At 35.0% G+C, this 15,570-nt stretch overlaps 2 protein-coding genes across 2 annotated transcripts in view; both read left to right on the top strand.

The window, feature by feature from the left end:
* LOC137490965 (protein NLRC3) overlaps positions 1-15,570 on the top strand; it is a 766,684-nt gene that overhangs the window by 160,333 nt on the left and 590,781 nt on the right. The gene's annotated exons all lie outside the window — the stretch shown is intronic.
* LOC137490969 (uncharacterized) lies at positions 7,255-14,183 on the top strand. The gene is made up of 3 exons (XM_087248707.2): positions 7,255-7,294; positions 7,939-8,088; positions 12,284-14,183. The coding sequence occupies exons 2-3, from the start codon at positions 8,004-8,006 to the stop codon at positions 13,663-13,665; spliced, it is 1,467 nt and encodes a 488-aa protein (XP_087104833.1). The 5' UTR covers positions 7,255-7,294; positions 7,939-8,003; the 3' UTR covers positions 13,666-14,183.

The following is a 15,570-nucleotide window of genomic DNA, read 5'->3' as shown; positions in this document are numbered from 1 at the left end:
TTTTGCACAAGACAAATTTCCTCTCAGGGACAAAAAGTTTATCCTATCTTTATTCAAACAATAGATCTCATTACTGTGAGTGAAATAGTACTTAGTTGTATAAAATGTTAAAATAATATTGTCAACAGCAGGTTCATAATTTAGCACTTAATTAAAAAAAAACCTTAATCAATCGCTTTATATAAGGGTAAACACTTTAAAACAAACCTTTGTCCAGTTAAATCACAGCGCGGGAGCGGTGCATGCTTATGACGTCACACACCACGCCAAAATAAAAGTCTTTTTTTTGCCACTTACTGTCATGACTTGACACATTTCTCCCTCCACGTTCTGACATACACAGACACACGTATTTGGAGTTAATCAAATCCTCTCCTCTAAACATTTTAGGACAATTTAAAAAACGTGTTTAATCACTAAGTCGAAGTGTTTAAAGCAGAAAATGTATAACAAATAATCTGATGGGTGTTTTAAGCTGAACCTTTACAGAAGTAAAAGACTTAAATTATGAAAGGGAGGTAAAATAGGTGCCCTTCAAGTAAAAACTATTCATTACTACTTCATGTTTTAACTAGTCATTCCTTATTTTTATATATATATATATATATATATATATATATATATATATATATATATATATATATATATATATATATATATATATATATATATATATATTCTCTGCGTTTGGACACTTTATCCTGTAAAAATTAACAAAGCTATAAAAATGTCCTGTTTAAAATAAATAAAACAATGAAGAGACACAAAATAACTTCTTTTCAACACTTGCTTTAACAGTTTCTTTATATGAGAGTAATTAACAAAAATAAATCAGGTAAGTGCGAGCAAGAAACAATAGCAACAAATAAGCTGATTAAAACTAGTAACATTATTCTATTTCTTATATATAGTGATGTATATTTAGAATAGAATGACATTTATGCAATTTAAAAAATTAAACCTTCATTAAAACACTTATTACACACTTTAATGTTGCTTTATTTAAACTTTAACAAATGTTGTTAATTATTTTGTTGGTTTTATTTATTTCATTGTCTGCTTACAGAAACGTTTTAGCACTCTTTTGCACAAGACAATAATTTCTTCTCGGGGACAAATAAAGTTTATCCTATCTTATTCAAACAATAGATCTTATTGTGAGTAAAATACTACTTCTTTGTATAAAGGGTTAAAATAATATTGTCAACAGCAGGTACATCTAGCATTATATGAACAACCTGAAATTTTAATCAGTTGGTTTACATTGGTGTAAAAGCTTTAAAACAAACCTTTCTCCAGTTGAATCCCAGTGCGGGAGCGGCGCAGATATACGACCACGCCAAAGTAAAAGTCTTTTTTTTGTTTGGCTTTTTCCCCTACTTACTCTTTGTCATGAATTATTGATACATTTTCCACTTTATACTTTATCTGCTTTCTGTTTTGTATTTGTAAGACCATTAATCTTTATGTTAATTGAAAAAAAATCAATTTTTCAAAAATCCCAAATAAACAAACCAAATAAACAAACAAACAAAAAACTAAATAAAAAGTTGTAAAGAAGCTTTTAAAAATGACTGAAGAATTTTAATTCAACGTTGAACAGTGCATCCACACATGTTTAGATTTTACATTTTTTAATGTTAGCATTCAGATATTATTTAAGAGTAAATTCAGAATGTGCAACTCACCTTTCCAGTCTTCAATGAATATGTGGGATGAGAAATGGCCTCAGTGGGCTTTTCTTTGTAGGTTGTTGTTGGTAATGATCCCAATGTAGGAATCAACAATCGTAGTTTGTCATACAAAGTTGTTCTCTTTACTTAGCAAAATAAGCCAATGACGTTTCTGTTAGGAACCCAGAATATATAGATACAACCCTGCTGAGCTACAGGATCTGGAATGTGATTGGATAAGACTCAATTGGCCCCCATTAATGCTGGTATAAAGATGCAAATGAGCAGTGGAGAGCAGTGAAGACTCAAGACACATACAGTGGGGGATGGAAAGTTCAGCAGCTTTACAAACCAGTTTTACAGAGAAATAATGATGTATTGGGAAGATAAGTTGACTTTAGCCATCTTCATTTGATTTGTTGCTTTTGTTTCATAGGAATATTGATGGAAGCTTTTTTTTTTTAGTTTGGCTGCTGCATGTTGTTGATAATATTGACACACTTATGTTGAGGTATTTTGATTTGAAAGACATTTCAATTAATTTTTTCCCAAGCCTGGTTATAAAGTAATGCAAGAGTCGTGTGTTGTTTTTGTAGAAGCTTCTCAGTTGCTTGGCTGAATTCTTTTTGTAAAGGTGCAAATGAGCATTGAAGACTCAAGCCACACCGATGTCTCAATACACACAACTACATTCACTTATATAATAGTCATGTAAGTCTTATACTATTATACAGTGATATATTATCATTTGTTGAGAGAAACAATTTCTGAACTTCACATTGAGGTTTTATTTGTCAAGTTTAGTCAATACATTGACATGAGTTAACTATTAGCAATTTCTTAGTCATTTATTTATCACTGAACTTGTTCTTTATGTGAGTTTAGAGTCTTTCATTTCTCTTAAAGCACATGACGCTCATAACCGGCTTCTGTAAGACAGTCAACACACTCTTAACAGGTCAATTATTTCTTTACAAAAGTGTCTTTAGATTTTAACGATTAAAATGTAACTTGTTTCTGTGCCCATTTTGTTTTCTTTCTTTCGTTTTTTTAGTTGAACAGAACATGTGTGAGCAGCTTAGCTTTCTCGAAAGCCTCTTAGGCCCCGTTTACACTAGTGCGTTTTAGTTTGAAAACGCATAAGTTTTGCTACGGTTACGCCATCCGTCCACACTACGCCGGAGTTCTCGAGCGCCGAAAACGGAGCTTTTTGAAAACGCTGGAAAGGCCGTTTTCATTCTGAAACGCAGCTGCTCCGTCTCAGTGTGGATGGGGAAAGACGGAGACATCTGAAAACGGAGGCGGGGCTGCTGACGTTCGCCTCTCTGATTGGGGCTTTTCCTCAATATTAAGTAGCCCACACACAGTTCAGTCTCGCATCCTCTTCTTGTAAGTTAAGACTTCGCAAGTTTGATCAAGGCTGCAGTCTCCCCCTTCTCAGTTTGATATGGAAAACATACCGAGGACACGGGTAAATCTTTAAAGGGAACAGTGTACTTTATAACTTCATTCACATCACCTTGGCTACGTTGTTTCACTTTCTCAACAATAAAATGTAAACATGATTTAAGGAACTGCCTATTTTCTTTTTAATATTAGCAACTTAACAGACAGCAGAAATGTTGAGGCGCCGTGCTGCATATATGAGCGTCATCTTCACTGTGTGGATATTTATAACAAAACGGAGCCGATAACAACTGCCTCCTTTCAATTTCAGTGAAAATACGAAACGCACCCTCTCTTTTGCTGAATATCAGTTTTAATAACCAATAATTATAAAAGTATAACATACAATAAGTTCATAAATTGTAGGAAATAAAGGCAAGCGATCAGTCAATGTACCTGGATTAATCATTAACTTATCTTTGCGCTTAACCAAAACATGTTACCCGTGAACAAGTAACTTAATAGATTCCAATGACCAAAGTCAGCTTGGCCTATGTCGTTAGATAAAGACAACAACATGAATGAAAAATCACGTTTAGCAAATATAGTGAGATTAGATCCAGCGGGAGATGCTTGATGAGCAGTCCGACAAGCAGAGCTCTCATCTGGGTAGAAATGCTGGAGCGCTTGCCCGAGAGTGTCTGTGTGGTCAAGTGATGTGCGTTTTCAGCGTTTTGGTGTGGACGGAGAGCAGTTCAGAAACGCTGGGTAAAACGCGAGTGTGGACGCGGATCGTTTTCATTCTACAACGCCGTTTTAAAACTAAAACGCACTAGTGTAAACGGGGCCTTATTCACCTGGTATGTAACAAAGATGTTTTTCCCTCTGATTATCACTTGTGTTTGGGCATACAAATATGCATAGACATTCACAAGAGAATATAAAAGATACTCTGTGACAAAACCTTTTCCGTTTAACACAGTAAAGCGATCACATACTGTCCATTTTTGCTACTTTTGTCCTTTGTAGATTATTGTTTGTACATTAATCACAAATGGATATGACACACTGTAACTTCAAACTCATTTGTGTTAATTCCAGGTGCTGTGAAATGTTATGTTGTAACGTCATTATGTGACCATAGCAGGACCAAAACAGAACGTCCTCCTAAAGTCCTATTCGAAACGTTATTATATGACTAAAGGAGGACCATGTGGAAACGTTCTGTAAATGTTAGAAAGGTTCTATTTGTAACGTTATTAAATGACCATAGAATGGCCAAAACAGAACGTCCTCCTTAAGTCATACTGGTAACGTTATTTTAAGACTAAAAGAGAACGTTTTAAGAACATCCCTAATGTTCTGAAAAGCTTCTGGATTTTTATTTACTTTAAGGAACTTTCAGGGAACGTTGCGCAAGGTCGCTCGAACGTCACCTCCTACCTGGGAATATCATCACGAGTATCAGTGCTATCAGTTTTTGTATTTCTATTTGTTGTGATGGCCTGTTGTTATTGCAATAAAAATAAGTAAATAAAAAAAGCAGTGCAATGTGGCTGTATATCAGCAGTGGTGGAATGCGTGTGTCATAGTGTGCACTAGGCACTCATTTTACATTTTACATTTAGTCATTTAGCAGACGCTTTTATCCAAAGCGACTTACAAATGAGGACAAGGAAGCAATTTACACAACTATAAGAGCAACAATGAATAAGTGCTATAGGCAAGTTTCAGGTCTGTAAAGTCTAAGAAGGGAAGTATTAATGGTATTAGTATTTTTTTTTTTTTTTTTTTGTACAGTTAGTGTGATATTCAAGAGGCAACTGCAGATTAGGAAGTGAAGTGGAGACTAAATAGTTGAATTTTTAGTCGTTTCTTGAAAGTAGTGAGTGACTCTGCTGTTCTGATGCAGTTAGGGAGTTCATTCCACCAACTGGGCAGATTGAGCGTGAGCGTTCGCGAAAGTGATTTCTTCCCTCTTTGGGATGGAACCACGAGGCGACGTTCATTCACAGAACGCAAGTTTCTGGAGGGCACATAGATCTGCAGAAGTGAGAGCAGATAAGAAGGAGCAAGGCCAGAGGTCACTTTATAGGCAAACATCAGAGCTTTGAATTTGATGCGAGCAGCAACTGGCAGCCAGTGCAAACGGACTAGCAGCGGAGTGACATGTGCTCGTTTAGGTTCATTGAAGACAACTCGTGCTGCTGCATTCTGGAGCAGTTGAAGAGGCTTGATAGAGTTAGCTGGAAGCCCAGCTAGTAGAGAGTTGCAGTAATCCAGTTTGGAGAGAACAAGAGCTTGAACAAGGAGTTGAGCTGCATGTTCAGATAAGAAGGGTCGGATCTTTCTGATGTTATAGAGTGTGAATCTGCAAGATCAAGCAGTTCTAGAAATGTGGTCAGAGAAGTTTAGTTGGTCATCAATCGTTACTCCAAGGCTTTTCACCATTTTGGATGCAGTAATGGTTGCCCCATCCATCTGGATTGAAAAGTTATGGTCTAGAGTCGGGTTGACAGAAACTACAAGCATTTCCGTTTTTGCGAGATTCAGCTGAAGATGATGATCTTTCATCCAGTGTGAAATATCCAACAGGCAGGCTGAGATGCGAGCTGGAACCGAGGGATCATCAGGATGAAAAGAGAGGTATAGCTGGGTATCATCAGCATAGCAGTGGTAGGAGAATCCATGTCTCTGGATGACTGGTCCTAGAGATGAAGTGTAGATGGAGAAGAGAAGTGGCCCCAGAACAGAGCCTTGAGGTACCCCAGTGTTTAGATGCTGTAGGTTGGACACCTCTCCCTTCCAAGACACCCTGAATGACCTGTCAGAGAGGTAAGATCTGAACCATTGTATAACAGTGCCCGCAACGCCCAGTGACTCGAGCGTAGATAGCAGGATCTGGTGGTTGACAGTGTCAAAAGCAGCTGACAAGTCCAGCAAAATGAGGACTGATGATTTAGAGTCTGCTTTAGCCAGTCTGAGATCCTCCACGACCGAGAGCAGGGCAGTCTCGAGAGACAACTCGAGAGCGATTGTCCCTCTACCTGTTGTTTTAATCCCCTGAGAACTTTGGTCATCTTCAGAACGCAAATGAAGACACTTTAGATGAAATCAGAGAGCTCCTTCATCTGTCATACACAGCAAGAGTCCCGAGATGCTCAAAGTCCAGAAAAGGAACCAAAAACATTTAGTGGTTCAATTGTAATCGAGTTCCAAGAACATTTTGAGTGCCAGAAAATGTTAAAAAAAGCAGCCATGTCCCAAAATAGGAGCTGTTGAACCATATAGTGGCTGCCTTTTGACCCTGTAGCCTATTTTCTTCATTTCAATTCAGCAGAAGAAACTTACACAGGTTTGTAACAAGTAGAGGATGAGTAAATGTCAGAATTTTAATTTTTATGTGAACTACCCCTTTAATGCTTCTGCAAATTAATTTTTTTTACTGAAGAAACTGCTAAAGAATGGCAGGAAACGTGGAACAGATTATAAGAGACGACAATTTATATGAAACAATAAGAAATATATAGGCCTATAAAGTTGTAGAAATAGAAGAGGACATAATTATGAGAATGAGATTTGGACTCAGATATTTATAGGAAGTAATGTGTTGTAGACATGCAAGTCATCATGAACTGGATAAAAAAAAAGTTTCTCAAAATTGTCTTAATGTTTAGATTAAAATTTTTTGATCAACTTTTAAATACTGAAGTGTGTGTTTGTGTGTGTGAGAGAGAGAAATCTAATCTATTTTTTAAAATATTTTTATTAATCTTTTTATTTTTATTAAACTATTTTTAATTGTATTAATTTTTATTTATTTTTATTTAATTTATTTCTGTGTTTTCTCTGTATTATATTTTATATACATATTTGTTTGCACTACTGCCTTTTTTTCACTGTCTTGTTTGTACACAGCGATGCTGCACTGCTTTGGCAATACAAATGTACAGTTATTTGTCATGCCAAAAAAGCACCTAAAATGTGAAATGTGTGTTTGTGTGTGTGTGTGTGTGTGTGTGTGTGTGAGAGAGAGAGAGAGAGAGAGAGAGAGAGAGAGAGAGAGAGAGCAGAAATAGTATTAAGTAAAAAAAAAACATAGGAGAAATGTATCAATAAGTCATGACTGGAACAGTAAGGGGCAAAAAAGCTAAACAAAAAAGACTTTTATTTTGGCGTGACGTGTGACGTCATTAGGCGGCGCCGCTTCAGCGCTGGGATTCAACTGGAGAAAGGTTTGTGTTTTTAAATGTTTACGGATATAACCAGATTTAATTAAAGTTTCTGTTTTTTTTTAATCCAATGCTAAATTATGTACCTGCTGTTGACAATAATATTTACACTCTTTATACAACGTAGTACTATTTTATTCTCAGTAGCCGAGGGCTATTGTTTGAAACAGAAAAGGGTGTAATAAATGTTTTAAAGCAGGGTTTCCCAAACTTTTCTGATAAGAGGTAAAGTTGGTTTTATATTAACACATTCGTTCATTTAGCAGTCTATATATTGTTTACCATGTTACTTTGAACATTTGATCGGAATTAGCATGCAAGTATGACTTGAAAACAACATTAACACTGTTTATTTGACTCTGAACAATGTTGTACTTTGATAGTCATTTGCTTCTAATATGATTTCGCTATTTAGAGCTTGCAAATAATACTTTAATGAAATTATATCATTAAGGGGAAAGTCCGAATGTGCGAATATAAAACTGATTTTACCTCTATTTTTAAAGAAATGTTTTACCTGATTTCTTTTTGATAATTAAAAGAAAGTCAAGTTAAAAGCAAGTGTTAAAGAGAAGTTATTTTGTTTCTGTTCATTGATTTATTTATTTTAAACAGGACATTTTTATTGTTTTGTTCATTTTAAACAGGACAAAGTGTCAAAACGCAGAGAAAAACTCCTGCTGAAGTGACTGATCTCCACACTGTTATAAAGATGGCGTTTATTAAAGAGAAGAGTGAAGATGTGAAGATTAAAGAAACATTCACAGTCAAACAGGAAGATCTGCAGGAACAAACAGGTTGGTTTTCATTCTCAAAGACCAACTCAGTCATTTGATCCTCATTTTAGATATATTTTAATAAGAAGAATACTGAATTAAATCCATCTTGCAGCCCTGAGTGTGCTGCCTAGTTCTCCTAAATGCACATAAGCACTCATTAAAAGACAGAATGAGTTTCTTTCGTTACTTGTTCTCATGTCTTTTGTCTTTCTTTTATGTGTTAATAGTCTCTCATTTTCTCTACCTTCTTAAGGTTATTGCTTTTCTTGTTCTTTTACTGTTTGTGAAGCATCCTTGGTGCTTTATAAAATAAATAAAAACAATAAATTAATAAAAGGTTTAACTAAGCTGATGATATTTGACCTACAGTATTCTCATAACAGACATAACATTTTAGGCCTTAAAAAGTAATAAATTTACTGAAATATTGTGCTGTATTGGGTCTTTTTTTTTCTTTTTTTTTCCTTTGTTCATGTTTTTCTACCCAATCTGGACAAAACCAATTCAATCACCAACAATTCAACTTAATAAAACTTTCAACTTTTTATTCAAAAAGGTCTTTTTAACTCTATTTATCATAATGGTTTAATTATTTTCCTCACAATAACATTTGTTTAAGCGTGCTCTATGTATTTACTGCTGTGGATATTAACCTGGACAGATTGTTGTGCATAGATTTAGTTTGTTATAGTTTTTAAAACTTTAAAAACATTTGTTCATTTTTTAGTTTTAAAAATAAATTTTATTTTGATGGGGCAAATAAAAATCTTTTCCATCTGGGCCATTTGAAAAGTTCTTTAGCCCTTTATGAGTCTAAAATTTCATTCATGATGGTCTTAAAAATATCATAAAGTCTTAAATTTAACTTTGTAAAACCTGCAGAAACTCTGGTTTACAGTATGTCAAAAAATGTGGATGCCCCAATATTGAGCATGCTGAAAGAAATGGACACTAAAATAATTGATTGTTATAAAATATTTTACAGTCGCAGAATATAGACCATATTCTTCATGCACCAGCAGGCGGCGCCATTGGAATCTTTTTGCTTGAGACTTTTTTAAAGAATAAATTTTTAGATCCTAAATATCAGTGTTATGCTGCTGAGGCATGGGGCAATAACTATATTCAAGGTTTACCGCAGTTTGGAAAAGTCAAGGTTTTAAAATCGCCAACATTTCCTGCTGCACCGCTCCTAAAGTATATGTAAGTTTTTAATGTTTTGTTTTTTAGGACAACAGTATCTCCTGCAGTAAAGACCAAAGCGGCTGTTTTAAATCGTAAAGAAATCTGTGATTCATTTCAATTATTTAGCCTGAGATGTTTACTGCTCAAAAATATTTTAAAAGTGTCTCAGAAGAAAATATATTTTAGGATATCATACTGTCAGAATCTTATACTGGCCCATGCCTAATGCTGCTTGATGTTGCAAAGTCATATTTTCTCATTTAATTATTTTTATTTGTATGTATAGCCATGAACACACCTGTTTGTAGAGCAAGTAGTGTGACTGTTTTCTGCAGTTTATTATTTCTGGTCAAAATAATACCAAAATCCACATCGTAAAAAAATAAAAAAAGAATAATAATTATAATTCAAAAGCAAATCAAAAAGAGTATAGGCTACATTAATATTTGCAAAGAAAAAGAGTTGTTTGAGTGTATTTAAAGTTCTGGTTGCTTTTTATCTTAAACATTCTTTAAGGGTTCTTTCTGACTATTTTTGTGTATGTAATTTCCTAAGTTAAGTTAAAGTTAAAAGATAAAGTTAAAGTTAAAAGATTTAACATAAAATAGTTCTTATATTTTTATATAGTCTATTAATATAAACTAATATTTTGTATAACACATTTTCATTATTTAACAGATTTAATACCTCTATTAATCAAATTCTTTCTATTTCATCAGCTTTGAAATAACCAGATTCCTGATACATATGTTTCTGAATTTTATTTTGTAAGTTTCCTTGTGTGCTATACCAGCATGCAGAGAGTTTTGTGTGTGTGTGTGTGTGTGTGTGTGTGTTAATTTGGGTGTTTATCCAAGGATCAAGTTTATGATCGGATCGAATTTATATTTCTGTGCATGTGTATGCATGCAGTAGGTTTATATATGTGCAAGTGTCATACTTGTTTTGAACATAGTATATGTTTACATGTGTATATTCATGTGTAGACATGCGAAACCCTACACTGCGCCTCATAGCCTTCTGTGTTTGGTGTCGGGAAGGTGGATGGTGAGGCGACAGGTTGACTTAAACTTTTATGAACCTATTTGATGTGTTTACGATGCTAGTCGGCATCGCTCTCCCGCACAGTTTGCAGAACGCCGAAACAAAAGGTTTATCGGAACTTAAAAAGCCGAACAACGTCCACATCAACTACTTTGTCTGCATTCTTACTTGTGGAAGCTTGTTCCTCTATATCTGTATTCAGGTCGCTCATTTTCTAGCTTTCTGTGACAGAGCAGCTTAACCAACTTCTGAGCACCTTCATCACGCAAGTGACATCACACTGATTCTGAGCACGTAAAGTAATTTAGTGACAAATGATACAAGGTAGAAAATCTTATATATAGATAGATAGATAGATGGATAGATATGATAAAACATATGTAAAACATATACACAAATGTATCGAAATATTGGAAATGGGTTTAAAAATCATTTCACCGTTATTGAAAAAAATCTATCGCTATATATTGATATTATATTATTGTCCAGGCCTACGTTAGATATAGAGAACAAGATTAATTAAATATCACTTTTAGAGATTAGATCCAGCGTAACTCGTAACATCAAAAAGGAAAAAACATTGATAAATTAACCCACTTCTCATTTACTAGTCTGTTATGAGCCATATCATACCTCTTGAGCCTCCGATCTCCTCCTGATTTGGAGTTTCTGTTTGTTTTTTGAAAATGTAATTGTCTTCAAATCTGAAAATGTAATTTATTTTATAGTGTGAGTTGTTATTCGATGTGATACGAAGCTGCAAGCATGTTCTTTTGGACAGAATTTTTAACTAAGGTGTAATGTTGTCCAGATACTGGAATTTCTGACTTCATTACCTTGCTATATATTGATGTTCAATAGGCTACTATTTTTTAAATAACAACAATTGTATCAAAAATGGTACAAAAAAAAATTCTAAAGTAGAAAAATTATTTCTTAAGTTTTTTTTTCAGTTTTCCTCAAAATAGGTTGATGTGGGCATTGTGGCACTTTAAATGCATGTAATGCCTGTTTCATTTACACTTGAGCAGAAATTCCATATATGCCTCACAAAAAAGTAGCAGAACATTCCAGGAAATCCCTAATATGGATGAAGGCATCCAGCTATTGCTGTTGAATGAAAATAAGATCTGAATAAATATTAAAAGGCTTCAACTGATCATTTACACGCCTGCGCCCATAAATGGTTTATATGTGTACTTCCAGCCATCTTAGGTATATTTATAAGAAAGTCGATTTATAATTTAATGCTAACTGACGTAGCATGTTACAGTAGAATATAGCTATAAAATAATATGCTAGATGCTAGATTATGTAAAAATAAAATGTTTCCAAATATCAATCCGTTTGCTAAAACACAGAAAGTTTTGACCAAATTGATCCACAAAATCAACCCAGAATGGATGAAAATGACCCAACAGCACACAAGGGGAAAGGTGCATATTTCAGCCTTTATGCAGATGCTGTACAGGTATGTCTCATGTTTGCGAGACAAATGTTCAGCTGTTTGTTCAACTGTTACCTCAGAACTTTTTTTTCCCGATGCGTTTACCAGTCAGGCACAGAATGAACAAGTATTCCCTGTCTGCTTTACAAATTTTAGAAAAACGTTTTGTTGTAATTCTGAACATATACAAATAAAAATAGGCTTTTTACAGCTTTCAAATCTGTGTCTTATCAATATGACTAAAATGACTTTTATGAGAAACTCTGAAAACTGGACTGACACAGTTTCAATTTACTAGAACTTCTAAGTTAAGTGGCTTCAGCACAATTTACATTGTAAAAGCACTAGATGAAGATGAATTGAATCTGCTTAAATGTGTACACGTTAATGGACTAAACAAAATATGATCTGATTTATTTTACATTTAATGTGCATCAAACTTACAGTGTGTAGCCAATGTTTCCAGTGTCTTTTCACCTTTACGCTTTTGATGAGAGTTTTAAGACTTAATGAAAACTAATGTTTTATTTATTTCAGACCTAATTGAAGAGAATGAGAGGAAAGAGGAGGAACATCATGTCAAAATTGAGGAAAAAACTCATTTACAGACTGATGGTATTTTGAAAAGGAGAGACAAGAATCGTCTCACCTGCACTCAGTGTGGAAGGAATTTTGGAAGAAAAGGCGATCTTAAGATTCACATGAGGATCCACACTGGAGAGAAACCATTCACATGCACTCAGTGTGGGAAGAGTTTCAGCAAATCATCATCCCTTAATCAACACATGAGGATCCACACTGGAGAGAAACCATTCACATGCACTCAGTGTGGGAGGAGTTTCAGCCAATCATCATACCTTAATAAACACATGATGATCCACACTGGAAAGAAACCATTCACTTGCACTCAGTGTGGGAAAAGTTTTAGGCAATCATCATCCCTTAATTACCACATGATGATCCACGCTGGAGAGAAACCATTCACATGCTCCCAGTGTGGGAAGAGTTTCAGTTGCTCATCTCACCTTAATAAACACATGATGATCCACACTGGAGAGAAACCATTCTCATGCACTCAGTGTGGGAAGAGTTTCAGACACTCATTATTTCTTAAACAACACATGATGATCCACACTGGAGAGAAACCATTCACATGCACTCAGTGTGGGAAGAGTTTCAGCCAATCATCATCCCTTAATCACCACATGAGGATCCACACTGGAGAGAAACCATTCACATGCACTGAGTGTGGGAAGAGTTTCATACAATCATCACAACTTAACCGACACATCATGATCCACACTGGAGAGAAACCATTCACATGCACTCAGTGTGGAAAGAGTTTTAGCCAATCATCAAACTTTAATCAACACATGATGATCCACACTGGAGAGAAACCATTCACATGCACTCACTGTGGGAAGAGTTTCAGCAAATCATCATCCCTTAATGAACACATGACTATCCACTCTGGAGAGAAACCTTTCACATGCACTCAGTGTAGGAAGAGTTTCAGTTGCTCATCTCACCTTAATCACCACACGAGGATCCACACTGGAGAGAAACTATTCTCATGCACTCAGTGTGGAAAGAGTTTCAGACGCTCATCATCTCTTAAAGAACACATGAGGATCCACACTGGAGAGAAACCATTCACATGCACTCAGTGTGGAAATCGCTTCAGCCGATCATCAAACCTTAATCAACACACGATGATCCACACCGGAGAGAAACCATTCACTTGCACTCAGTGTGGGAAGAGTTTCAGCCAATCATCATCCCTTAATCAACACATGAGGACCCACACTGGAGAGAAACCATTTACATGCACTCAGTGTGGGAAGAGTTTCATACAATCATCACAACTTAACCGACACATGAGGATCCACACTGCAGAGAAACCATTTACTTGCACCTAAGCCACGGTTACACTGGACCTTTCTCCCCATAGACTTCCATTCATATGCACGCAAATGCGTCAGACTGTGAACGAAAGTTTGTGGGTCAAGTTTTGCAGTTCACTGCGTTGCAGAGTTCAAGCTTGGTAAACTCTGACCTGCGAAATCGCATTACTTGACTGTGTGAGACCAATCAAAGATCAAAACATGACCTTTCTGGACAATCGCTCACTTTTTTTAATGTCTAATCATCTTGTTTAATCCCGCCCCTTTTCGCAGCGCCATACAACAAAATGTTGCATGCTCAAACTCTAGTGTGACCGCAGCTTCGGTGTGGGATGAGTTTCAGCAGCTCATCAGAAATTAACCTGTTAAGCTTTTGGGCTATTTTGGGTATTTCCGCCTGAATTTGGCCTTCCGATTTAAAAAGCTTTCCATAACCACATGCATAGGAATAAATACAAAACTTTGGTATCATTTTAAAAGAAATCCTTTGAAATTTCATAAAATACTGTTTTATATAAACTGAAGTTAGAAAATGTGGAACTCAGGCCTTGTGTGCTTCATCAAAATTCCATTTTTTTCCAGCAGGTGTCAGTAAACACAAGAAAAATAAATTTCTCTCTATAATGATGCATTCAAGAGTTATTCTATTACAACTGGAAGAAGGTAACATGTCAAAAAAAAAGTTTTTCCCCCTACCTAAATTTAAAGTCTCGCCACACCCACATACAGTACAATAAATGCAATATCTTAATGTCATTTTAAAGAAAACCCTTTGAAATTACATAAAACACTGCTGTTAAATGCTAACTATTAATATATATGTTGTCTGTCCTATGTTGAACCACCTCAACACAAACAGCTTTGTTTTTTTTTTTTTTTTAAAGCCAGCCTTAGTGCATAACTCAGGCCCTGTGTGCTCTATAAAACTGAGGACAGTTTTTGTTTGTTACCAGCATATGTCAGGACACACAAGAAAAAAGAATTTTGTCTTAATCATGTAGTATGCAAGAATCATTTTAGTTCAACCGAAGGGTGGGAAAAAACAACACAAGTTTCTTACCTGTCAAAAGTGAAAAACAAGATATTACAAGGGTTATTATCACAAAAATCATAATTTTACTTCTTCATAACCACATCAAAATCATAACAATATATCAAAAAAGCAAATAGCCCAGTAAGACTTTTTTTCCATTTTATTTTTCAATGTCCAAACGGCCTTCACACTTTAAATGTAAAATAAATAATGTACAAATATATATAAACTGCAATATATATATATATATATATATATATATATATATATATATATATATATATATATATATATATATATATGTGTGTGTGTGTGTGTGTGTGTGTGTGTGTAAAATTTTTTTTTAGAAAAGTAATGTGCAAAGTCTAACAAAAGATTTTGAAAAATGACATAGTTAAATAATAATAGTTAGCTAATAATAGTTAAAAAAAAATGTCATTTTGTAAATACGTTATCGTATTGTTTTGAATTTTGGAATTTCATGACCCAAATTTATTGCATTTGGCACTTAGAAGACATAGCAGGGGATTACTCATTCATACAATAACAGAAAAAGCTGAAAATGGAGTAATTTTGTTGCGAAGAACCTAAGGTAAAGGATGATGTAGCTTGTTTGGCTATCTGGAACAGCGCACGGAGCAAATAGACAATAATTGCCCTTGTATGTTTATAAAATAGGAGTTCATACCTTATGATTTATTCAAAGACTGTTGGACAAGTGACTGTAAATTGTTGTGGTAAAAATATTCTGGTCTGCTAAATATTCAACTCGTAGCTGTGCATTTATACTTCTGCGCGCTGTCTCTGTTGGTCTGCATTAACACTTCCGAAACGCTAGTTGGCAGTGAGGTGTAAATGTTCCTCTATGTCAGGTTTCTTCGCTGGTG

Source organism: Danio rerio, chromosome 4 (genome assembly GCF_052040795.2).
Source record: "Danio rerio strain M-AB ecotype USA chromosome 4, GRCz13ab, whole genome shotgun sequence".
NCBI classification, from domain to species: domain Eukaryota; kingdom Metazoa; phylum Chordata; class Actinopteri; order Cypriniformes; family Danionidae; genus Danio; species Danio rerio.
The sequence above is the reverse complement of the archived record's forward strand: the minus strand, read 5'-3'. Positions and strand labels throughout refer to the sequence as shown.

What these genes read in the sequence shown, in the direction of transcription:
- LOC137490969 (XM_087248707.2), top strand. Translation starts at nt 8,004, where the DNA reads ATGGCGTTTATTAAAGAGAAGAGTGAAGATGTGAAGATTAAAGAAACA. An exon ending in AGATCTGCAGGAACAAACAG is followed by an intron (nt 8,089 to 12,283) that starts GTTGGTTTTCAT and finishes TATTTATTTCAG; the next exon opens with ACCTAATTGAAGAGAATGAG.